At 36.4% G+C, this 25,893-nt stretch overlaps 2 protein-coding genes across 7 annotated transcripts in view; one reads left to right on the top strand and one right to left on the bottom strand.

The window, feature by feature from the left end:
* LOC106155980 (sprouty-related, EVH1 domain-containing protein 2) overlaps positions 1 to 16,415 on the top strand; it is a 32,909-nt gene extending 16,494 nt beyond the window's left edge. For all 3 annotated transcript variants that reach the window (XM_013531029.3, XM_087006384.1, XM_013531028.2), the window contains exons 2-5: positions 3,077 to 3,263; positions 5,750 to 5,915; positions 11,616 to 11,668; positions 11,980 to 16,415. In XM_013531029.3, coding sequence (XP_013386483.1) covers positions 3,077 to 3,263; positions 5,750 to 5,915; positions 11,616 to 11,668; positions 11,980 to 12,867 — 1,294 coding nt within the window. In that variant the 3' untranslated portion in view covers positions 12,868 to 16,415. The remainder of the gene's footprint in view (positions 1 to 3,076; positions 3,264 to 5,749; positions 5,916 to 11,615; positions 11,669 to 11,979) is intronic.
* A 4,280-nt stretch (positions 16,416 to 20,695) lies between these two features.
* The window catches only part of LOC106155981 (ALK tyrosine kinase receptor), a 36,451-nt gene continuing 31,253 nt past the window's right edge, over positions 20,696 to 25,893 (bottom strand). For 2 of the 4 annotated variants that reach the window (XM_013531033.2, XM_013531031.2), the window contains exons 20-27: positions 25,516 to 25,606; positions 25,132 to 25,196; positions 24,683 to 24,812; positions 24,287 to 24,477; positions 23,855 to 23,956; positions 23,487 to 23,621; positions 23,080 to 23,170; positions 20,696 to 22,809 (exon numbers count right to left, since the gene is read on the bottom strand). In XM_013531033.2, the coding sequence (XP_013386487.2) occupies positions 21,682 to 22,809; positions 23,080 to 23,170; positions 23,487 to 23,621; positions 23,855 to 23,956; positions 24,287 to 24,477; positions 24,683 to 24,812; positions 25,132 to 25,196; positions 25,516 to 25,606 (1,933 nt within the window). In that variant the 3' untranslated portion in view covers positions 20,696 to 21,681. The remainder of the gene's footprint in view (positions 22,810 to 23,079; positions 23,171 to 23,486; positions 23,622 to 23,854; positions 23,957 to 24,286; positions 24,478 to 24,682; positions 24,813 to 25,131; positions 25,197 to 25,515; positions 25,607 to 25,893) is intronic. The other 2 variants (XM_087006369.1, XM_087006368.1) reach the window with 2 other exon arrangements.

Genomic DNA, 25,893 nt, shown 5'->3' with positions numbered 1-25,893 from the left:
TTATTGGCAAATTATCCTCAACTTGAAATGCATCTCTGCGTGAAAATAGAGACTCATAATTTTTTCCTCGACACCTGTGCTCCAATTTTAAAGTATAGTCCTTCTAAGTATTGAATTTCTCTGATTATTGAAGAGTCTCTGTTTGAGGAGGAGTGTGGAGAGAAATAGCTTCTAGAAAACTAAAGAACCTGTTATCCTCTGGGATCCTGCGCCACAGTCAGGAAGTTTGAAAACTTGGCCGTGAATTCCTGATGTTTTGAGGTATGGTACAAGTGTTGAAATGAAATGTGGACACATCAGTCAGTGTGAGGAGTACTAGGAGCTAGGTTGTACCATCTTCAAATTCAAATATCAGACAAGACAAGTGACAAAATATTTTAATGAAAATTATGAAAAAAAAAATACGAGTATGTTAGAACAAATGTTATCAAGTCTTGATTTGTGTTAATTTCATTAAAAGATAAAACCAAGGCAAACTTGAATGTTTTATCTTGAAAAGACTGTTTCAACATGTGGTTAAGTGAAGAACAAAGTCCTTCCAATTTTTGTACACAGAGAACCCTACTTCATTAAAAAGGATTTAGAACATATACTACAAACACCAAGCTATGTCGTAATGTATTCTACAGTTTGTTGTCAGATTACCCAGGCTCTATAAAAATGGATATGCTAGGTGCCTGAAGTTGGGTCAGCCTCACTGACTATACATATTTATGGCAGAATAGAAAGAATGAGCAGAGATGCTCCCCTAGTTCCAATGTACTATAGAATCCAAAGTTATGGTATTTTCTTGATGAATGACTGGCCTGAAAGGCTGGGAGGCATGCATTTCCTGTTGCCATTCAAGGCAGCTGCTGGGAGATAACTTTGTGAATGTGCAGATTTAGGCCTGAGCTACTAGCAGAGATCAATGCTCCCCTGATGAGAAATACTGGTGTTTTTGAAGCTGGTGATTTATGAAACTGGAAGCTTGGTGAATGTGGAGTAAAAGTTAAGGGGGCGGGGTGAGGGGGGGGGGGAGCACTGATAAAGTGGTTCATAGGTCCCATTGAGAATAGGGGACTAACTAGTCCGAGGGTCAAATATGGCCGACCCACTTGAATACTTCCCCACGGGATATCTATTCAGTGTCTATTAGTATATTAGACAGAAAGCTTTGTAGTGGGTCGCCATATTTGACTCTCAGATTAGTTAGTCCCCTATTCTGCATAGGGCCATGGGCTTTACTTAGTGGTGACTTGCATTTCAGCAGAAAGTGTTGAAGGACCACTGCAATAGAGAGTTTACACATATCTTACAAGTGAACAATAAATGGAATGGTATAATAGTACAAATTGAATAAGCTAGAGTCATAGTAAGTTTATTTGTAAATTAAACTTTCCCATATATAGAAGTATGTGGAGGAAAAGATTGGGAGTCTTGCTTTACCCTGAATGAACAAGTTATCCCCCCCCCCAATACAAGCTTTCTTCCTAATGTCTGACAAACTCAGAGTCCAACAATTCATGAAAATTGGTGGCTGTGCAAAAAAGATAGAAAAGATAACCCTTAACAAGATTTTTAAAGTAACAGCAAATTTACCATTTGAATATGAAGCCCTACCGACTTCCTAAAAATAACAGACAAACACTTTTGGAGATATCATTGATTCAATCAAATACATTGATTTCTCCAGCTGTGGGCAGCTAAAGAGTGTGGGAGGAGAAATAGGAACAGGGAAGGAATTGCAAACTTATGATAAATATAGTTTTATTTTTCTCATGTGAGAATGAAATTTTCACACAGTTCTTGATGGAGTTATCAGGGATTTATAAGCACAGGGTCCCATTTCACTGGAATCTTTGGACTAAGTTTAGACAACTAAAATCAGAGTCAACTGAGATATTGGTCTAAGATGTTTTCATAATGATTGGCCTACATAAATGTATTTGACATACCTTTCATTGCTACTGTCACCACTGAAAGGTCAATGGCCTTTAAGAGTATACAGGTAATGTGGTCGGCTGTCTTACCAGTGAGCTAAGATTTTAGTAATAGAAATGACTTTAAACTTTTTGTGAGTGGGCTTTAAGCCACTTGATTTATGGCAGTGTAAGGCTGGTGAATGGTGAGACAAGCCAGAGAAGAGGAAGGGAACATTTATCATGTACTGGTGATATATGCTTAAAATGGTGCAATCTTTCTTTGGGACTGTAAATCACCTATGTATATGTATACTGGCTGATGAAAAATAAAAGCAGTGACCACAGGCCTACCCAACTACCAGACTCGGCACCAAATGATCCTGAATTCACCGGTAGATCAGACCACACTTCCTGTTTTCAAGGTGTGTGTCAGATCGCATTACACAGTATCAGACATGACACCGCTCTTGCCTAGTACGCGATGTGATAGTGACGATTCTCAGCGGGGTTGAAAAGCATTGCATCACCACTCAAAATTTGTTCAGGGTATGATACTGTGTAATGCGATCTGACACACACCTTGAAAACGGGTAGTGTGGTCTGATCTACCGGTGAATTCAGGATCATTCGGTGCCGAGTATGGTAGTTGGGTAGGCCTGGACCAAACTGAATCATATTTATGATGCAAAAAGTTTCTGTAGACTCATTGGCATGTTTGCTGTGGTGTGTGACTGGATATGAAAACGGGGACTGGATGGAATTACGATGGAATAATCTAAGATGCAGTCAGACAATGATAGACTCAAAATGGTTGAGGTTGAAGACACATAACCAGATATATTTTCCAATGATATATTGATAGTTTGAGACCATCCTGTGTGGAGTAGGGTGTACTGTGACCTGCTGCTGGGCTGAAGACATAGGTTTCTCGGTCACGCTCTATATTGTCCGAACACACATACTGGTCTGAAATTATGTTTCACGCTGTGCGCCATGCTTTCTTGATTTATGATATTAATTTTAATTTTTACAGGGCCATATAATTTGCACAACTACTTTGATGTTCAATGTCTGAAATACATAATTTATCAAAGCAAAAAGTTATGGATTGATGTGTTTGTTTTGTTAAGATTATGCTGAAATTTATCCTGTTTTTTTCTTTATTTTTCCAGGGATGATTTCCTAGTTCGGGTTAAAGCACAAGTCATGACTCGTGATGACAGCAGCGGAGGTTGGGTGGCATTGAAGGGGGGTGGCCTTAGCATTGTGGGCCTACGGAAAATAAGTGTCATAGCTAACAGTGATGAAGGGGTGCGATATGAATATGTTATACATGGTTATAGGACAAGTGACCAAGAGGTAAGTTGACATACTTCAGTCAGTGTCAGCTGATAACTCAGACATTGCAGTTGGGTGACAGACATGGTTTTTTTACCTAATGCCATGCTGCTATTGCATTATAGATATTTATTTTTCAAATAAAAAAATTTAGTGATACCATAACTCATTAAAAATTGAATCCTCATCATGCACTTGCTTTGAAGAAAATAGTATTCCCTATTGTTGTTTTTTTTTTTAACAGAACATATATATTTTTTAATTTTTCATAGTTACCTTATTAAATTAAGTAATAGTATCACTAAACATTTTCTTGAAAATAAATGTCTATAATGTTATTCCAGAAGTGCATATAATTAAACAGGCATCAGTGATGTAGATCCCAGGTTTTTATTATTCAGTGTAGATATCTGAAATGTTTCATTTGATATGTGTCAACTTTTAAGCAGAAGACCATCAGGCCTGCCCAACTACCAGACTCGGCACCGAATTATCCTGAATTCACTGGTAGTTCGGCCATGTTATAATATCCTATGTCTCATTCATTCCCTCAAAGCCTCACCTCTTCCCAAGTCTTGATGACTGCTAATGACTAATATACCAGTGGATCATGCTTGCATATTTTTGGTCAAATCTTCTAATCCATTTTAACAAAATCAGTGGGCCATTGACAAAATAGACTTTATTTTTCTAACACCGTTGTGTTAAACTTTTTTACCAATATTTTGGTGTGGTCTGTGGTGCCCATGTTACAGTGGTAGTGTCTCCACATAGCTGGGAATGATGAGGATACAGTCACTCTCTCTCTCTCTTCCTAACTGCTAATTATATGTAGTAATCTTTGTGTTCATAAGGCCAAAACTGTGGTGTATGACTTGTGTGTCTCTTTTCCCACTGGAACTCTCCTGGACACGGCCCAGTATCAAGTTGACCACAAGAAGAAAAAGAATTATTGGCTACCGTCGTCTAAATTAGTATGCAGAATTTGTTCAAGAATTGCTGTCCTATTTTCAATGAATTTGATAGTTTGTGGTGTATTGGTGTAATGGTCTATTTACCCTCCACTGGCATATAATACAGTGATTGGTAACCACCATGTCATATCTTACCTTTAGAGATGGCATTTGTACTTCGTTTTTGATTGACTATTTAAAGATTTGTAACCTTATCCATTGTGTTCATTTAATTATGCCCATACACTTATCCCTGTAGTAAGTTGGCATGTTATCTGAATGCATTTGTTCTCCTGCTGTATAGAATTGCAGACACTGCAGTTTGGGTTTACATTTAAATTACACTTGACATTTTTATGAATGAAAGATCCACCCTGACTTTATGAATGGGTGTTTGTTCTCTGGACAACGAAGGTCAGATCTTAGAATAGATCAGTTAATGCCAAACATGAAAAAAGAGAAAAAGATTTTTCAACCGATATGTGAATATTCCCCCCAAATGCTCCAGTGATGATAGCAGTTATTATCCCTGGATTGTAAGAGATAAAGCTTTAGGGGCAGTCGTGTGTGTAGAGTTTGGGCAATGACACACCCCTTGTAATATATGTAATAAATTGAGGTGCACTTCACTGAGAAATAGCAGAGAAAGGCTAGCTATCAGATAAGGCTATTGAGATTTTTTTAAAAGTGAAATATACATGTTTGAAGGGGGTAGAAATTTGATCCCTCCCTCAATATCTACTCCCTTTTCTTCATTATTTGAAAAACTCAAGTTGTCATGAATTAATTTATTCTGGCACTAATTTCCAAATGCAATTTTTGTGTGCAATCATATAATTAGTACCAGATTGTTACATTTAGATGCATTGTACACAGTTGTAATTTCATCTTTTCCCTTTGGATTTGAGCTGGTGTTTCAGACCATTACCCTCTTTCAGAGAATCAGACGTGGGTGTAAAACTGGGAAATTCACTCATTCTGTCATTTTCAGGCCCCCATTTGGAGTTGGTTATAAACATGAATCCTTGTTATTCAAATGACAAATGCAATATGTTGATTCTTAAAATTTATTAATACATATATGAGAAAGGTGTATCAGATTGTTTTCCATTGTGTTCCTTTTCACTCCACTTCCCTGTTCACGAGATTCCCTGTTTTAGTATTAGCCTGATAGCCAGGCAGATCAGCAGTCACAGGTTTTAATTATTATTCATGAATTTTTTATATGTAATGTTAAACTTCAGGAAATAGGCTTTTTGTTGTTTTTTTGTAGCCTTATGTTTAATGATGGTAAAAAGTCAGTTGTTTCATCTTTAAAAAAGTACATTGTTTCAGCCTGCCTAATAGGTAAAACATTGTCTCTGGAGAAACAATTTTTAGTTTTTACTAATCAAAACCTTGTTTGGTTTCTAAAAAAAAAATTGAGCAACACAGACACTCACTTCCCCTCCTTCTTAAGTAAGCAAATTTTCCAGAACTGGACAAAATAGTCCAATGTTTATCTGCAGCACTGAGTGTTGATATGTTCTAATGTAATGTGGTGTTCTGTACTAGGTGGTCCTCCACTGCATGTTGAAGAAAGATGTCCAGTACACGAAGGCCACGCCGACATTCCACCATTGGAGGACGGGAGATCGGCGGTTTGGGCTGACGTTTCAAACTGCCGCTGATGCCAGGGCATTTGATAAAGGCATCAAAAGGGCAGTGGAAGATTTATTGGGTAAGTTTGCCAATGATTTTTGCTTTTTAATTTTTCATATTGTGTAAATTTGAAATTAAAGGTACACTCATACAGCTAACTGTTAAGTATGTTTTTAGCAGGTAATAGAATGCCCTAGTTATCATTCTGTCTTCAGCTCAGGAGAAGTCCACTTGACCTAATAAGGTATAGACATTACCCACATTAGCCAAGGTGGATTACTGCTGAGCTGGTGACATTGATTATTTTGTGAAATAATGTTTGCTGTATCAGGACGTGCTATCATTTTTTTTTTCTGTGATTATATACTTAAATCTTAATTATCATCATAGGAAAGCCATTATGAATTTGTTTGAGGAAGTCAGACATTTGATTATAATTTATATCTAGGGGACAGGAAATACTTGTGAAAGGCCTTGGCTGGACTTAATTAAAGATATGTTTTTTTTTTTTTTTTTGTAAATGACCCTTTTGCAACTTTTTTATTGAGAAAAATACATATATACTACAGTAAATATACAAGGTGTGTACTGTATTGTGGTAAGCTTTGTTGACACTAGTGTTTGTCACTTGTGATGAAGCAGAAAGTGAAAGATGAAAATAATCTGGGAGTGAAAATAATTGAACAGCTATTTTTTGCTAACAATTCAATATATTGAATATATTGAGGGGTTGGTTTCCTCCTATTTACTTCTTGAAACATTAGAGACACTTCTAGCAGCCTCTGTTAGCTTTTCAACGCTGACAGTAATTTGAAGGATTCTGTTTTTTAAGACTTCTTTTTTTACCTGGGTTCTATTTTGGTCAACGAAAACCTTCAACTAATGCAAGTGACAATAAACAGAGCAGTAAACGGGAAGTAAGAGCCAGACCATTTGTTTGGAAAGCTGAAATGAAAGGCTTTGAATGAAAGAGTGACATATTCAGGACCTCATTCCAAAAAATTTTTAACAATTGAAATGGACCATTAAAGATCATATACATATCAAAATTCAGCTTTTCACTCCTTCTCATTCTCCTTAGCGTGTAAACAAACCTGGAATTTAGGAAGAGGGAAGCAGGGAAAGGAGATGGTTTGAATCTTCATTGAGAAAGTCTTGTGCTAGGTAAACGTGTCTGGTGAACAAGCTGTAGTAACAGCCGCAGGCAGTTCTGACACACGCTTCCCTCCTTCGGCCAGCCACAGTTTATACACACTGCAGCGACTGTCGGATAAACAAAGCTGCTTAGTATAAACGCCGCCTTCCTGTTTTACTCAAGCAGGGCAGATCAACAAACTAAAGCCCCAATTAATCTTAGGGGGGAAAAGGCCAGGGATTTACTTATGATACTAACAGAGATGGGGATATTAATAGGAAGCCAGGCAAAGTTCAGAGACAAGAATTTCTTTTGATTTTCCTCCTGTTTTTTCCGTGCATTTATAAAATTGGTGGCCTGCCATGATGTGTTAAATAAACTTAAGTTCAGTTTTGATATGAATGTCATATTTGACAGAGAAAAAATAAGGCTGGTGTTTATAAAGATAAAGTTGGCATGTTGGTGTATACTGTTTCTGAATATGGGTAAACTAAGAATTAGGAATAATGTCAATTTGCTCCAATTAATTTACCGCAGGTTGAATGTTTAGGAATGTCAGCTGAGGTTTTTGCCAGTGTTTTGACTGGCTTTGATCGCAGTGTTTGAAAGGGAAGTTGAGTGTAAGTGTCGCTGGGATGTACAACACCAGGGGTTTGTTTAGGGATGGTTTATTTTGACATGAGCGCCTAGGGCCCTGACTTCAGTTTGATGGAGCCATCAACATACACCGCTCTGTTCTGATACTTCACCTTTTTAAAGCCTCTATCACAGTTTTTTAATCCAACAGAAAATCACTTTTGACTTTGAAAAGTGTGCTAGATACAAACGCGAATGTAGCCTCTCAAACAAGGCTCGTATAACTAGAATAGATTCATTCTTTGTATAATTTACTATGGTGGAAATGCAGCATGAATGAGAATGTGGACAAGTAAGGTAGTAACTAGATCTTTTCAATGGAGGAAAATTATCAATTTTGAAATACATAGCTTTATGGTGCTATTACTGAATAGAATTTAACTGTAGTCTCCTTTGTAATTTTGTTACTGCCACTCAATAGGAATGTTGTTATGTTAAGAATTCATGACTTAAAAAACACAGTATCAATTTTTGTGATATTCACAATTTTCATTTTCCATTGAAAAGATTGTGTCATTACCCTACCCTTGTCACAGAGGTAATAGAAGGGATAAATGAAAAAATTGTATTCAGCTTACTGCAGGACAAATATACCAATGATACCTAAAAAGTATAGCTTTGGACGCCTCATTTTCCCCTTATTTTCTTACATCAGACCTGCTGTTTGATAGACATTAGTTTTTTTCCAGATTATGTATGTTAAAAATTACTTGATACAGTTGATCTTCTCACAACTAAATTGAAACCATACGGATAAACCAAGATTTTGAATGAGCCCCTTATTTAATTTTTTTTTTTTTTTTTTTTTTTTTTGCGCTACAGCCTTGCTAGTATCATTATATAAACGAAGCAGCAGCATGTTAACAAAAAGGTTCTTTGCAAAGGATGTAAAAGGTTCTTGGTGATCAGTTTGATTCAATGTACATCATCTTGTGATGTGATCTGAACTTCAGCAGGTAAGCAGATGAGCAACATTTGTTTTCAGAAAATGTAGAAATGTTAGTGTTAGCCAATTGTTTGGTCATTTTTAACCAAATATTTCTGAAGGAGCCTACATGTTTAAGGGGACCTTGCAGAGAACAAATGTTACCTATTAGTAGATTTTCAAAAAAACAAAAAACAAAAAAAAATAAGTTGGCATTTTTCATACAGTAATTTTAAGCTTACATGTAGGTCATTTTTATCCAATTCTTTGACAAAGACAGAAAAAACTATTCAAATATTTTGCAATTTCTTAAATCAAAATGAATTTTTTGGTCCTTGGCAGAAATTTTGAATTCCAATATGGCCTGTACCTGAGCACAGGAAAATGGTTTGCTGGCTCAGTATCTTATTTCTGTCTGTATACATCTTATCACTGTTGAAGTTAGAAAGCTGGTAGATTGGGGTGCTGAAGAATACACCAACTAACTCATGAAATGAACTGTTTGACATCAGTAGTAGATAAAGTTAGGCTCCAGTCTATGGTGGACCCCTGCATGGTGACAAGGATAGGGCATCTCTAGACAGACAGGTTTTATGTGTGTCATATTTTTTATCTTTTAGAAAATACTGATAAAGAAATTTGGGTGTAATACTTAGAGATATGTTGTGGTATATTTTGGTGTTCCTATCAAGATTATGCCAAGGAAACCTAGGGCTCACTCCCAGTGAAACTGTCATTCTACATAGAACGATCCAGCTCCGCTGGGACTGTCGCTGAATGCAATAAGATGAAAGATTTACAGGCCTATCATTGTTTCCAAGGTACTGGTATAATCACCAGGTTTTCTGTATTCTACTCAACAAGAGGAGGAGGTGCGTTATTCTGATTGCATTCAGCAAGAGTCTCTACAGAGTTGGATCATTCTACATAGAATGATAGTGTCATTTAGAATGAGCCCTAAATGTGACTTTTGTTTTTCATTTTGCCCAGTGTCAAGGTGGTGGGTGGGAGTATTAATTCCTTTCACTGATAGCTCTAAATACATCAGTTTAAGTTGGAATTTTTTTAACCACAATTCATTCCTATCAAAGAAAGCGTTGTTACAGTATATATATGAATAAAGAAATAGTGTTATTTAATGTAAGTATAATACATGAATAAGGTATCAGACATCCGTAGTATGAAATTCCTCTCTCTCTCTCTCTCTCTCTCTCTCTCTCTCTCCATTCATCAATTCCATTTCTGTTAATCATCTCAGTAACACAAATGTTCTGCCCCACGTGCCCTAAGCCTTGTCATTTCCATCAACTGCCAGTGTGAAGTAGTTGTTAAGATACCAAAAGGGAGTGGCTTAACCTGCCACTTATTTCCTGGAAATCACCATTGACCAGTTGTGTGCTAATGTCCTGGATTCTCCAGGAAGCTGCTAATGATCATTGTCTCTGGTTCCTAGCCCAACCAATTAGGCAGTACAGGATAGAGGCTGTGTGGGCGGCAAATGGTGATATCATACATGTTCAATAAGTAATATTTCCGGCGCCTCTCCTCCCACCTTGCTTGTACTGGAGTGTTCATATTGAAGGCATCTTCTTCACTCGTACAATGATGGCTTTTTTATCTTGCAGACTGGAATCAAGAAGTACAGTTCTTATTTGAGATTAATTAACTTGCTGTTAGTGCAGTGAGTTGATAGGTTAAACATGCCATTATGATGAAGGCTTTGTTGAACATCTTGTTGAAGTTATTATTTAAGGGCATATACAAATCTTTTCTTATAATGAAATTAGTAACCGTCATAATACTAGTTAAATAAAATTCAGGTCTTAAATTTCTACCCTTCCTCTCATCCCCTTACTTAATTCAGTAACACAATAATAATAATAACAACAACAAAAATAATACAGATAATAAAATGGTGATAATGTCAAATTTGTTCGAAAAAGGGGATCTTTCCTCAGAATAAATTGATTGGTGTGTAAAGTTTCAGTCTCAGTCTGAGCCAGTGTTTTTGGTATGGTGAACTGAATAGAAAGGTGATTTATATAAATATTTGCCTCGTTTTCTCTTTCCAGTTGGACTTTCTTTATTTTCCATCTTATTGGTCCATGTTTACTTAGAAAAAGAAATAATTATAATAGCCATGTAAATGTCAGTGAGCGTGGCATGGAAAAGACTAGTGTAATGTAGATTAAACTGTGCAAAGAAAAAAAAATTGTCTTAACATAAATGCAGTAGAGTGGATTTCTCGAAATGTTTTTCATATTTTCTTTTTATTGTCTAGTTGATATGATTGTTTTTATATGCATAGTAGCCATAGTGTTTGTTTTTATATAAGAAGTAACCTTGGTGATTGTTTTAACATGAGAAGTAACCATAGTGATTGTTTTTATATGAGAAGTAACCATAGTGATGTGTTTTTATATGAGAAGTTACCATAGTGATATGTTTTTACATACAAAGTAACCATAGTGATGAGTGTTAGGTCAGCACCAATGGTCCATGAGATAAAAAATTGTTCTTATGTCTGATTTTTTTCTATCTTTGTAATTTTGTGCTGCCTTTCTTGGATATTTGACAACTGGTGAGTAACTATTGGAGGATGTGGGAGGGACTGTGTATTATATGCAATGAAATTATTTCCTATTGTGTATTATTGACAGTATATCCTGTTCTTTCATAGAAAACACAGCACAACACATGCACAAGTATGAAGTGAATAATTTTTGTTTACATTCAAAGTTCAGAAGAAGAAGATAGTTCACAGAATGTCTTTAGTTTGTGTTCATCTTCTTGTGTGTCTGTGTAAATGAGCGTGCATGTTTTGCGGTGTACTGTTGTGTCACGCACTCTCCTCTAAGACACTATGTTGCCATAGTTGGTAGCTGATGTATACAGTCAGTACACAGGGGTAGTTATAGCCTGAGCTTTAGCGAGTCTGGCTGTTCTTTTCAGTTCTTTTTCCATCTTGTGGGTGAGACGTTGAATTCTGTATATATTTGCCGTTCCATTTTCTTCAGTTTTGTGTTCATTGTCAATTGCCAATTGTGAATATTTTGTCTTCATATTTTATGTGTAATTTTCAGGTTCGCCCAACTCATCAAATTCTTTAGAAGTGGGAGATGATGACGTGTTTATGGTAAGGGCTTTAAAATTACTGATATCTACATTTTTTAAGTTTTACTTGCTTCACATGTCAGCAAAATCACAATCTGATTTTAATTGAAAGTTTACTTAACAGAATTGTCCTTAGCAGAATTTGACTTAAACATAATTTATGTCCAACCATATTTGGTTTATATGTGAAATGGGGTCGTTTAAAAGTAACATAATGAAAAGTTTGTCTTTAAATTGAAATTGTCAAAAAATTATTCCACATGTTCTTGCAGTTGACATGTACTAATAACTAACTTAGAAAAAAAAAGGGTTAAAACTTTTATTCTTTTCCAGCCATTAGACCTTCCACTTCGCCGCCAAGATTCGTCCTCACAATCTGCTCAATCTGCAAGTACGAATTCGACAACGACAAGTAGTCCTACGCCTCATTCTCCCATCACCACTCAGGATGTAGCATATCAGTCTCCCACGCGGCACCATCCCCCGCCGCTGCCACCGCTACAGACACAGACATCATCATCTAGTAGCAGTAATGTGGAACATTTGAAAAAAATAAATTATGTTTCTTCAAGGACTGAGCTAGAAAAGGAGGAGGTGTGGATTAAAAACCATAAGAAGGAACACAAAGATGACAAGGACAAAGATGGTAGTGGAGAAAGAATAGACTTAGGTTATTCTTATGTGCAGTTTCAAAAACCAAGACAATCTGTTCATGACTATCAGTACCCAAATATAGACTCCAAAAAGGAAAGAAAGGACTCGCTTTCTAGCATAAAAAAGAATAATTTGACATCAAGTAGTAACATGGCACCACTGCCACTTCCAACCAAAAAGAAAAAGAAGCATAAAGACTCTGGGAAATCAGATTACCTGCTCCAAAGGCATGTTTGCTGCCAGTACTGCAATTTAAGCTTTGATGAACAGTCCAACACCCCAGGGAGCTGTAAGGAGGCCCCAGATAGGGTCCATAATATTATCGAGAAAGTCAGCTGCCTTTGCTGTGCTGAGGCGGTCCTTTATCACTGTTATGCCGACGAAGACGGTCGCTATGGACATGTGTGTGCCTGTGACACTTCTGAAGATAAGTGCTGTCTTAAGTGGATAACATTAACAATTCTCAGTTTTTTTGTCCCCTGTCTGTGTTGCTACCTGCCTCTGCGTGCCTGTCACAGGTGTGGTATCAGGTGTGGCTGCTGCGGAGGACGGCACCAGGCCAAATGACCACAGAGAGTCCGCTAAGCAAAGGGAATTGTTCTAAGTAGAAGACATACCTAAGCAGGCTTCTATACAATACAAGCAGGCTTCTGGTCTGTAAGGAGGCTGGCATTGCCATACAGTTGGAGGGGAGGCAGTCGGCTAGGTAGCCAGTGGGCTGCTGTACTTCTGTCTGCTGTGTACATTGGCAACAGCCAACTTTTGTCAAGAATCTTGTGCCAAATATGACAGCAGCCAGGTTATTGCAGATAACTGTACATATCTGTATTGACAACCTGTGATACTGACCACAAGCAAGGCTGTGGGAGGAAGGAAAGAAGGAAGGAGGAAAAAGGGCTGCTTGGAGCTCTGCTTGAGGAATGTTAAGGTTGAGAAATAAATGCTCCAAGGCAAGGAGGTACATGTGTCTAGAGACAAGGATCTCTGGTGTGCACACGTTGTGTTTTCAGAGGAGTCTTTTGGCTATGCAAAGACCAAGCATGCTATGGTCCAGTTCTAATGTAGGGCCTCTTGTAGACTGTCCATTTTTAACATGGTTCATTGTGCGGCCAAGCTGGTTCATTGTGCGACCAAGCTGGTTCATTGTGTGACCATGCTGGTTCATTGTGTGATCACATCCGTTCATTGTGTGACCACGCCGGATCATTGTGCAACCACCGGTCAGTGCAATTGCTAAAAAGGACAGTCAACAAACAGGGCATCAATGTGATTCAGGGAAGACAGAGCAGTCTTGAAAAAGAACCTTTGAAATGAAAGGATGGTACTTGGATTTATCATGCAAACAAAGGGGTTTTTTTACGAGCAGGACCCAAGCATAAAAGGGATGTTAGTACAAGTACAGGACTGCGAGACACGGTGTGAGAAGAGAAGACTTCAGGAGTGGGGCAGATGTAAACCTGGGTGTCAGTGTAGGACTTGGGGGGGTGTGAACTGGTTGGCTACCCAGGTTCTAGTATAAAAACAAAGCACAGAATGGGGATTGTGCAATGAACTGGTTCTGATGATAAGTTATGATTATGTTGAAGATAAAACATGTTGATGATGATGACAATGATGATGCTGTGTTGTTGAGATTGTTGTAAGGCTTTTACAGTGGCTATCAGGCTTTTTGTTAAAATTTACATGTAATATTTTGGAAAGGACTCAGATACAGAATAAATCAGTCATGATAATTTGATTACGTAAATCCATAGTGTCTTTGAAAATAATGTTGGATTTTGAATTGCGTACGTTGTTTACAAACATCTGCCAGTCTGGAGTCTGAATTACTGAGGTGCAAAAATTTTGGAGTCGCTTCTGGGAATATATAAGAAAAAGGGAAGTGTTAAGAGAATTATCAGGAGATTGCTATTTCCTTGTCTTTTAGTTCATCTTTTCCATTTATTTATTTATTTTCATTATTTTATGCAGAACTAGAATTCATTTGTATACAGCAGGCTATGTGCCACAGTGTATAAAGCTGTAAAGTATTACAGTTGAAGGTATTTTTGAGACAAATCATTTCATTTTTACTTTGTATATACATTGTAAAAGAAAGTTCCTGGCAACCAATAGAGCTCTGTTAACAATAAGGAATTGCTGTTCCAAGTACAATGTAGTTTGTATATGTGAATCTTTTTAACTTGTTGATTTTAGTGAACTCACCGAGCTACATTTCTTAATTGCCACTTATTTTAAAGGCTTTGTTAATTTACTTGTTTTAATTCTTTCTGGTTATTGAGTTAAGAGGTTGATGTTTGCATTTTATCTTGGTCAGAAGACAACTTGGTTATAGAAGGTGCACAGTATTAAGATAAATCAGTTATTAGCTTGGTTCTTTATTTTACTGAATCTGGTAACTGAAAGGTCAGAATATAAGACACAGGAGAAAAAAGGATTTGGGAATTATTTAAAATGTTAAAAAATAAAGTTGCTGAGTAGTGAAGGCATGGCAGTTGAGATGCCACCCCCCCCCCCCTTCTACCCTTCAGTTTTTACATTAATCATTTTCCCCCCTCAATGCTGGGTATGTGATGTGAAGTAATAGATATCAGAATGCTCACACCATTGTAGCATCATGTCATTTAATAAGTAAATAGTATGATAAAGTTCACAAAGACCTTTTCACTTTATGTTAAGTATCGCTTCTGTGTATTCTTTGGCGTTTTTTACATGTTTCATGATAGTTTTTTCCATTGAATTATTATTATTATTTTTTTATTGTAAGCCTGGAACTAGTCAACTTTTGTTTCCTATAGACCAATTTCTATAAGTGGCTTTGGTTACAGTCTTCTAGTTAACTCTACTGAAAACAAAATCAAATATCTACTTAAGTTTTCTCCTTTGGTTTTTAATATTAAAAAGGAACGGATACATGATGAAATGAAAAATGAACATAGCAAATGTTATTGATGGTTATATTGTGTACAGAATTAAGCTCAGGTATATATATATGTAAATATATATATTCTAAAGGTCACAATGATAAGATAAGACACAAAAAGATGGCTTTTTGTACTCGTTTGTGAAAGTGCCGGTCTTCCGTAACCATTGTACTAATTATTTGGCTACTTAAGTATCACTTTCTGCAGAGTTACCACCTTGACTACCAGACCATATGTATTAAGATTTACCTTTGTGACCATGTTTAAAGGATTTGGAATGTGATTAGGTAGACTTGGATGGTTTTGTATGGGAGTTTGTTTTCATATGCCAGAATAGTACTTACACACTGATCATACAAATCAGCCCTTGAGGAATGCAATTTTACGTCCAAATGTGGGGAAGATTTTGTGTTGTTTATTCTCTAGTACACCCTGTAAAACTTTTCTGACTGCGCCTTCCATTTTCAGTACGCCGTTTGTTACTTATCACGGCTATTTTTATTTGCTTAAATTGTTCTTATATTGTCATGTTTATGGAGGTGTATTGGTGTGGCTTTTTAACAACATTTTATTTTAGGATACAAACAGCAAGAGAGGCAGAACTGATTAAACGGTGTGAGAGAAAATAGTATTAATGTTTTAACGACTTTTTTGCTGTTAACCCGCTTTTGCCAACTTTTTATTGCCAATACTGTACTTTTGTGGAAGAGATAGTGTCAGAATATTTTCTTTTTATGTTGCATAATTGTTCAGTGAGCTTTATTCTGTTGCCTTATGAGAGCCAAGTGGACTTTTCCCTGCATTTGCGCTGCCTGTAAGTTAAGTTATCAGCGATTGGATGCACATTTGAGAAAAAAATTCTGACCAATCAGAAACCAGTGATTTGATGCATGTTTGAACTTCTGACCAATCAGGAATCAACTGTGATCAATATTGAAAAGAAAAAAGGACATGCGCTGATCATATTGCATGTTATACTTGAGATACGAATAGGCATTGTTCGTATATGTACATATTGTTGATGCATTTACAATGTACTGCTATGAGGAAGGATGGCCAGAAGTTAAAGCCGGGCTGTGATTGGCAGCTGCCGCGTAGTTGTCATTTCTTTGCAGTCGAACAGAATTCCAGGAGTCTGGCGTCACTTTGTGATAACATCTCTTAAAAATAAAAGCACATTGCTTAAACTAATATTCGATATGATGTTGTTTTTTTTCCATCGTCGTGAATCTCGAAGTGCAATCAAACGCAAAGCGGAGTTTCACCGTGCAAACGGCTGTATTCTGGACTGATTGCCCGAACACGATTCGCAGTTGTAAAATCACAAGTGCGTTTAACTTTTTAAAGATCGAATACAAATTTACTGAATGTTTTAGTTAAGTATTTTCCATGCCGTTCCCATTGCAATATAAATATGTCCTAGAATAATTTTCTTGGTTACAATTTTAAAAAATCCCAGCCAAAATCCAAATTTTGATCATGAGACAAGAAAACCCGAAAAATTATGTTAAATCTTAAAGTACATTTTTTTAAAATGAGATCATTTTCTTTACGTTTTTTCCAATTTAATCGTTACATCGAAACCTATGAAAAAAAGGTTAAAACCTAACTCTGGTGATAATGGGACTGGTAAAGAGTTTTACAGCACTATAAACACTTGTCCAGCTTTTGGCCCCTATACACAGATTGATGTCATGGGCAACAAGCACCAAACTAAGGTTGTATTGGACTCTCCAAGACAGCCAGCAGACCAGACCTCTACACGCTATGGTATATTCCATGAACAGAGACTTCTAGATATCATTTCTCTTAAAATTCTCTTAAAACGCGGCATTTCTCGTCAAATGGCAATCTAGTTTGTTTTTCAGAAAATTATGGCTACCATAAAAAGATTAAAAAAAAAAGAAAAATCACGGAGCGTAGTCTACAGTTATGTGAATTCTATTTTATTTTTGAAATGTGTTTGAAAAAGACTAAATACGCCAATATTACAAGAAGAACATGGTCGGCCCAATTCAATGATTTTAAAAACGAAATCTTAAGATGTTGTTTGTGCTTATGAACAATCTAGGAAAAGCACATTTCACAATTCAAGGAAACATACTCCATGATATCTGTACAAGATGGAAGCTGGAAGTTTTTAAAAGACCAAAAGAAAAAAATCAGCCATATCCAACTCAACAATGTGTAAAATTTTGATTTGCAATGTTCACAATTTCTCTCAGTATCAGGGCCAGCAATCAGGGTACGTGCATCAGAATATCTTCCAAGTTTTTGTAATCAACTGAACTAAAGAAGTGGTACATTACTGACGTTATCCTACATGAGTAAGCCATGAGCAAACTCGCATCAGAAATTTAACCGTATCAGGGGCGGATCCAGGAATATTTAAAGGGGGAGGGGAACCGCAGATGCAAAGCCGCCGAAGGGCCCCCCAAAAAATTTGGTGTTTTAGAGGGCGAACTAAGCCATTTGGTACGGTTTAGAACTATAAATCAGCTAGTCAAAATTCTAATTCCAAGAGGGGCAAAGGGAAAATTAGTATGTTTTTTTTTTATCAGAGACTAAAGAGGGGATCAGGACCCCCTGACCCCCCTTCTAAATCCGCCACTGCGTATATAGCGAGCGAGCGAGAGAGAGAGAGAGAGAGAGAGAGATCCAATATATAGGGATTTTTATACAACTTAAACATGTAACCAACCGTTACATGGCAAAATTTACTGGGTTAAAGAAACTTTTTGGCTATCAAATTGCAAAACGCCACTAAAAGTGTTGACTTCTGTGAAAATTATCCTTTTATCAAAGAAAGATCACTTGGAAGTTTTTAAAAAATCCGGTCTGGTAATCGATGATTTTTGTAAGAGTAATCTGATGTGTATGAATTACACTTTATCTGTTTGTTTATTTATTTATTTATTTATTTATTTATTTATTTATTTATTGAGGGCAAAGACATGGTAAATTTCAAATTTATTTTTCCCATGACCTTCCATTATACAGTATATCGATATATATTGAAATGTTAATTGCTTACGCCTTCGTGTGAAAAAAGTATTAAACAAGGATGGTAAAAGGATGAAAAAAGTCATCGAAAGTTTTATGTGATTAGTTAATTTCATCATCAAAATGTAATTTTCCATCAATGTAAAACAAACTTGAACTGAGCTAATGGTACGATCCAAGTATGATGTAAAGCACATTATAATTTATATTTTAGGTTTTTAATAGAAAACGAAGCTCTGGGAGCTTGCCTTATAAGGAAATATGGCGTGGTGGAATAACAAATTAGAATGGAAAATTCTGGTGATCACGTAAAGAACAAGGTCGGAGAAATAGGTATAAATATTTACCTTTGTTGCAAAACTGAAAACCACCGTCCTTTCATAACGTTTAATTGTTCCGTTTAGAAATTTGTTTTCCGTATTATCTTTATGAAACTCAACCACAGGGGAAGCAAACAGGTAAAAAGTTAATGATATGTGACAAGAAAACTCACTTTCTGGTTTACTATGTCTCAACCAGAATCCGCCATTTCCTCCAGTATCGTTCACCATAACGTCAGAGAGGAAAGACACAAAGGATATTACTAGCTGTCATCGGATGATCTTAAATTTAACAACTCTTATTATTATTATTTTTTACTGAGAAAGCTGGAGGCTGGGTCGTTTGGTTCGTTGTTTGAACTTTTCGACACCGATGCCCCTGCACACTTTTTCTACGATACTTATAATAATACATAACTTTCGTAAAAAAATCTGAATAATCATATTATCCAATATTTGTTGTATGTAGAGGGGGATTTAAAACATGCTCTGGAAATAAACCAGACGATTTTTATTATAGCGCTGAACTTTGCAACCATACGATGGAAGAAATATATATATATATATATATGTTTTTTTAGGAGAATAGGTATATTTTTTCTCAGTCGGCAATATAAGATCGCATTCACAACGAGTTGAGCCAGGCTTTACAAATCCTGGGGACTAAATATGGCGGTCGTACATGAAAGAAATACCGCTTAATCTTTTAATAGTCTCTCCGCCTCTCACACGCCTCCCCACATGTCGTCCCTGCGGGGGGACAGTCATTAAATCTCGGCCCCATTGGGACGACACATGAGGAGGCGTGTGAGAGGCGGAGAGACTATTAAAAGATTAGGCGGTTTTTCATTCATGTACGTCCGCCATATTTAGTCCCCAGGATTTGTAAAGCCTGGCTCAACTCGTTGTGAATGCGATGTAAAACATCTTAACAGGACTTAAAATCACTGCGGAATGTTTGCGATCTCTCCCCAGGGATAACGTGGACGGTGTAGTTGCACATTCACTTCTCAGTTTTGGCTTTTTCGTTTCGAAAAAGGTATATAAACATTTGTCCATTGTGGAAAAGAAAGGTTGTCTCACTCAGCACGTTGACGTGGGTGTAGAAAGCGAAACAGCGAAGTTACGAAAGCTTAGAAATCAAGAACCCATTGAAAACGAAACAGTATCTCAGTTTCAACTTTCATATCATTTTTGCTAAATTGTTTATGAAGCTGGCAAAATATTTTAGAAAAGGGACACTAATATGATTATGGCTTGCTGTGGCCGTAAAAAAGGAGCGATGATTTTTACTTATTGATATTGTGAACAAAGACAAGATTGCAATACATTGATGAAATCCGACTCACAATACGATTATTTTCTAAAAAAATACGGTTTTTTGGCTCTCAAATATTGTAAATATAATATCTTTGATGATTGGAAATTACATTCAAGAAAAATATTTATATTAGTTGAAGATTTAAAAAAAATTGCAGAAAATTTTATTTCTTAGCTTTGAAGCTGTTCGGAGGGGGGGGGGGGTGCAGAATCTTCAAATCCTTTTTCCTTTGACTTACTATGTGTGATATATGAATAAGTGAATCTCGTAATCACTGTGTTGATTTTACTTCAACAAATAATTTCTTAATGGCACCAGTATTGATTAAGTAATAAAAAAGCGCCCAAGCTCTCTGCTTTTATCAAAATCAAGATTTATGGTATTCGGACCTAATTTAATAAATAAATAAACAAACGTTTATACAATGTCTATGACACTATAATCAAATATAAAATATCATTTATGAAAGATGTAGATGTTTATTATTCAAGCAATTAGAGAACCTATTAATTTTTTTTAATGTGCTAAACAGATTATTATTATCATTTTACTCTCGATAATTGCATTTCTACTAAATATTGATATGACAAACTCTTTGGAATGTGACGTGGTGGGTCGCATTAAACGTATTGTAGAACCTTGTTTTCTCAAAACGAAAGTAAACTGGACTTGCTTATTTTCCAACCAGTCAACACACTTCGCTGTCACACCCTGTAATTCGCGAAAAATACAATATTTGGCCAAGTAATTTCATTAAACGTTTTTGAGAATGGGCTTAATATAACAAATTATAAAATTTAATGACATAGAAAACTGGAACCCAAAAATGATGAGATCTTGATTTAATTTTTATTTTCATTTTAATGCATTAAAGAGCAGATACAAAGTAAAACTATTTACACATCCGATCATACTTACCACTACAAACCGCATTAAGTAGTGAAATCATAATAAATAATCATTTTCAACCAGCACCTCAGCTTTATAAGAGATGCTTCATCCATGCCATTTTTTGCAATTAAGTCATTCTTTTAAAGAATCACTAACAATGACTTAAATTAAATTAAATTAGTTTCCAAGTCCTAGAATCTCCCGAGACTAGGTCCTAATATAATTTATGAATATTAAAATACAAAACAACTGTTATTATAACATATAGGATATAAAGAACTTTATGGTATTAGATATGGAAATACTGTATAATACAAAGAGCTTTACACACAACTTAACAATAAGCATCATAACAATGTGAGATCTGCACAAACAAGATATCAGTAAAAACAATTTTTTCAGTTATTATTTCAACAATGTTGTATCTGGTTTCAATTTAATCACATCATTTTAAATTGATGGGTTTCAACTGACTGATTATACAGCTTTACCAGTTACTATATAAAAGCTCATATTACCCTTCAAGACAGTTACTGATGTATGTATCAGACCAATCTTTTTTCATGCATGGAAAAATATCAAATGGTTATAGATAATATTTTGAAAAAAAATTACCTTATCCTCTGTAATACTGATTGATGTAATGTTTATCATACTCTTGCTCCAATTTTTGAAATCAAGTTATTTGGAGCATTAATTAACGTTAATTACAAATGTTCACAATATGAGACGTGTAACTGACTTTTTATCTGCACCAGCTCTGAGTGCCTCTAAACACTTTCGTAACATTCGCTCAGCGATTATCATCCCCTAAACCTCATAAATCTAATCTTCCTTGATTCATAACTTTCAGTATCTGATTTACTAGCATGGGCAATCATCCCTTAACTTCAAATTCAATGTCTGACAACTTTAAATTCCCCTATATCCAAGTACAATCCTCAGTGGCTGACAGCTGAATGACAGTGTCCGATTTGTTGTCCATATCCACACCAGAATCACTCCTGTGTTTATCGTTGCCTTTCTGCATGGCCGTCAGCCGTACCAGCACCTGGCTGGGTATGGTAGACGAGTCATGTGACCAGGGCCGAGATAAATAAGGTCTGTCCAGAGCACTGTTCGATGTCCCCTGCTCTGTACTCAGATTTAATTGACTTTGAGAAAGCCTTTGACTCACAGGAGTGGACCTTTCACCAGTGGTGGTTGTGCTCTGTTCTTGACTACAGTCTGAGCACCTAGTGTTTGTTTTACTGGCATAGAACACAGAAGAGCTGCTGGAATGCACACTGGGAGTGAGATTCAGGGAGGAATTGAGGCTGGTGAAACCCGGACTCAGATCCATTGAACACAAGCTGGACACATTGGAGGATGACCTTTGGCCTGACCTCGGGTCACTGAGTGACCTTTGACTTGACCTCTGGTCACTGAGTGACCTTTGACTTGACCTCTGGACACTGAGTGGCTGAGAATCATTCACTTGTAACAGAGACTGAGCCACCACAGTTGGTAACAGTGGTTGTGATACATGATAGTCCCTCCTACTGTCTCCTCTATTGAAATCCTCCTCCTCTTCCTCGTCCTCATCTCCCCCCTCCTCCTCACCATGGTGTATCTCTGCACTGACAGAGAAGGTGTTACTGCTGGTGCTACTCATGCTTTGTCTGTTCTGGATCTGCTGTAGAGCTGTAGATACATAAGAAAACATGTCGTGATCTGGTGAGGGCGGAGGTAAGGGGCTCCGTAGGGTGGACTGCTGACCACTGAACTGCTCTGTATAGTGATGTACCCCTTGGTCAAAGACCTCTCCCCCCTGTGGTGTCTCCTGCTGTGACACCCCTGTCGCCTCCTCCTCAGAGCCACTGCTCAGTAATGGCTGACTGGGGTCCTCAGAGTCTGCCTGGCTTTGGGCAGATGTGTCGTTATTGGCAGCTCGTGATTTGACGGTCAGGACCACTTGGTCGTTGGAGTGTGGGCGCATGATCGTTATGTCGTGCTCTGGGTTGTGATGCATGTTGAATGTTGGCAGACGGCCATTCACCACACACGGGTCCTAGAAAATAGAAAAATAAAATTCCTGTCAATCTTTTCAAATAGATTTATTACAGGGTTTTAAGTATGCAACACATATTGTCAGAATTATGTCTATCTACATTGAAGTACCTTTATAGAGAAAAATAATTATACCGTCATAATGAAGTAATGGTATAAACTCTGAGAATTTTTTTACAATTAAAGCATTGATTTTGATGTCAAAGTTCTTGTATTCTTGATCTTGAAGATATTCATTACATCATGAGAGCCAAGAGGTGTACTATCTTACCTGTAGACACTGGTTTAACTGGTGTATGATGGATTCAAAATTTGGTCTCATTTCAGGCACCCCATGCCAACACTGCACCATTATAGCATATCTGGAAGATGGAAAAATAGATGGATTTAAGCTAATGTATTAATAAAAAACTAAATATTATCTATAATAATTAAAAAACAAATTACAATTAAATTATAACTGTTTTTTGGAAAAAACAAGAGCAAAATTAACTGAATTACTGAAAGAAAAACCAAATGAAACGTGTTATTATCATCACACTTTTCTTAATCATTTCATTTAGGTGACATTGTTACTTCACAGATGAAAATACATTTTGTGTCATTTCAAAAGACGTTTAATACTTCCCTCTAAAATACCATAGCAATGTTTAGATGTACCACTGCAGGGATACTTACACTGAAGGTGGACAGTTTTCAGGGGGGTCCATACGTCCACCAGATGTCACTAGTTGCATGACATCCTGGTTTCCTCGCCCTGTGTACGGCATATAGCCAAGAGAAAACAGTTCCCAGAGCAGGATTCCAAAAGACCTGAAAAAAAAAATTAATATATAGATAAAATAATGAGTGCCAGATGAGGAATTCATATTAAACTAACTTGCAAAATCAAATCTTTTTTTTTTTTTTTTTTTGATAAAGCACTTAAATGTACTTGGTAAAAAAAATTACGACAATAGCAGCTACTAAAACTAAAAAATTACTCCCCTTAGGCATTAACATTATACTGTTATATTACTGTTACCTATTTATTGTACACAACTTACCAGACATCTGTTTTTGAAGTAAAAATTCCGTCCAAGAATGCTTCTGGGGGCATCCATTTCACTGGCAGCATGGCTTTCCCACCTTTTCTGTAGTAATCAGCTCTGCAAGGTAATGTCACATTTGTTAATTTCTTTAAAATACGTATTCTCCAAAAATATATGTAAAATATCATCTTTACATTTCTCTGTTAATTATGCCATAACTCTTTGACTAGTGCTTCACCTGATATAATTTTGAAGATGGTGAACAAAGATGCTTGAATAATGAGAAATGAGTTTTGGATTGACTTTGGACACCCAATTAGAACCACTGCAGAATGGCATATTTCAGATTTAAGAATCTAATCACGTCCTTTGCTGGCATAAAAACCACTCCTGTGATCACAACCCAACACAATCACATCTAACACACTCCTAAAGCCCTTCACTTACCTGTAGATATCTCTTGCCATGCCAAAGTCAGCTATTTTGGCGACGCGGTCAGCATCTTTACTGGTCAGCAGACAGTTTCTGGCCGCGATGTCTCTGTGGATGAAGTGGTGTTCTTCAAGGTGGTGGCACCCCTTGGCCACATCAATAGCCAGTTTTAGGAGGTCCAGCATACTGACCTTGGGGGCTTCATTCTGGAAAAACAGAGGGGTGTCATGGGTACTACTGTATGTGTTCTCTAACTTTACATTTGTCACATAAATTTATGGATTCAAATATACATATTTAAAGCGTCTTTCTTTCCCCTTCATTCAGCAATGAATTCTGTTATACCAGTTTTGTTAAGTTATGGTTCCCACAGGCAAATTTGTTTTTAATGGAAGAGAACTAAATTATTACCTGTTTGGGTCTTGCTTCTCTAAGGAAAGTTTTCAGGTCACCACCCTCCAGCAGTTCCAGCACAATGAACCGGGGGTGTTTGTCAAAACACACGCCAATAAAGCGTACTATGTTGGGGTGATGGAATTTGCTAAAAAAAGGAAAGAACCTCAATGTGAAATTAATAAAAACAATCATTACTTGACAAGTGATGTGTTCAAGGAAAAAGAGCTGAGTAAATATAACTAAAATTTTGAAATTCCAAGAAAAAGAGTTGAATGAATTATAATAAAAATTTATATTCCCTGCAATAGAGCAAAAAAATTATAATTCAAAATTTAATATTCCAGGCAGAAAAGAGCTGACTAAATAATAATTTTTAAAACATGATATTTCAGGAAAAAGAGCAGACTAAATCATCATTTATAATCCATCCAAGGTAAAAGAGGTACTATAGAAATCCCCCGTACCTCATGATCATGGCCTCCATCAAAAAGTCCATCTCAGCTTGGTCTGTGCACAGAGAAGGCAATGTCTGAAACAAAAGACCATCTTATTATATAGAGAGACTCTTTTTGTAAATAAAGTCATAAAAACCTCTCTGTGTGTGTGTGTGTGTGTGTGTGTGTGTGTGTGTGTGTGTGTGTGTAAGCACAGGTATGAGGTTATATATTTTTATCTTAGTATATATGGTCAGTTCCATTTATACTTAAAAATATATGGAACTTATCGCCTAATGTACTCTATGCTGTTCTGCTATAGGTCTGATTATTACATTTTGAAACAGATCACTGTATTATAAAACCAGTCATTACATCAAATAATCAAAAGTTATACAATGTATCATTTCTCACCTTGACGGCCACTGGGATGTCACGTGACCCTCTGGACGCGTTGGACAGGTTGCCCTGGTAAACCTCGCCAAATGCACCTTGACCCAAGGCTCTGGAAGATCAGATAAAACCTCAGTGAATAACATGTCTGTTTTGTCAAAATACATTATACACATTATATTTTTATACATAATTATAAGAGTCATTGTTCAGTCATATGAATGTTATAATTAATAAGAGATTTTATTCTTATTTTCTGAATATGAAGAAAAAGGTAAATAGTTGCAAAAAAATCAAACACACCATTAAATATTAAAACGAAAACAATATTCACATAAACCAAATCAACTACTGAAATATGATTATATACAAAAGTGTTTCAAAAGATTTATTTATAAT

This window comes from Lingula anatina, chromosome 2 (assembly GCF_051362555.1).
Source record: "Lingula anatina isolate TDL-2025a chromosome 2, LinAna3.0, whole genome shotgun sequence".
NCBI lineage: Eukaryota > Metazoa > Brachiopoda > Lingulata > Lingulida > Lingulidae > Lingula > Lingula anatina.
The sequence above is the reverse complement of the archived record's forward strand: the minus strand, read 5'-3'. Positions and strand labels throughout refer to the sequence as shown.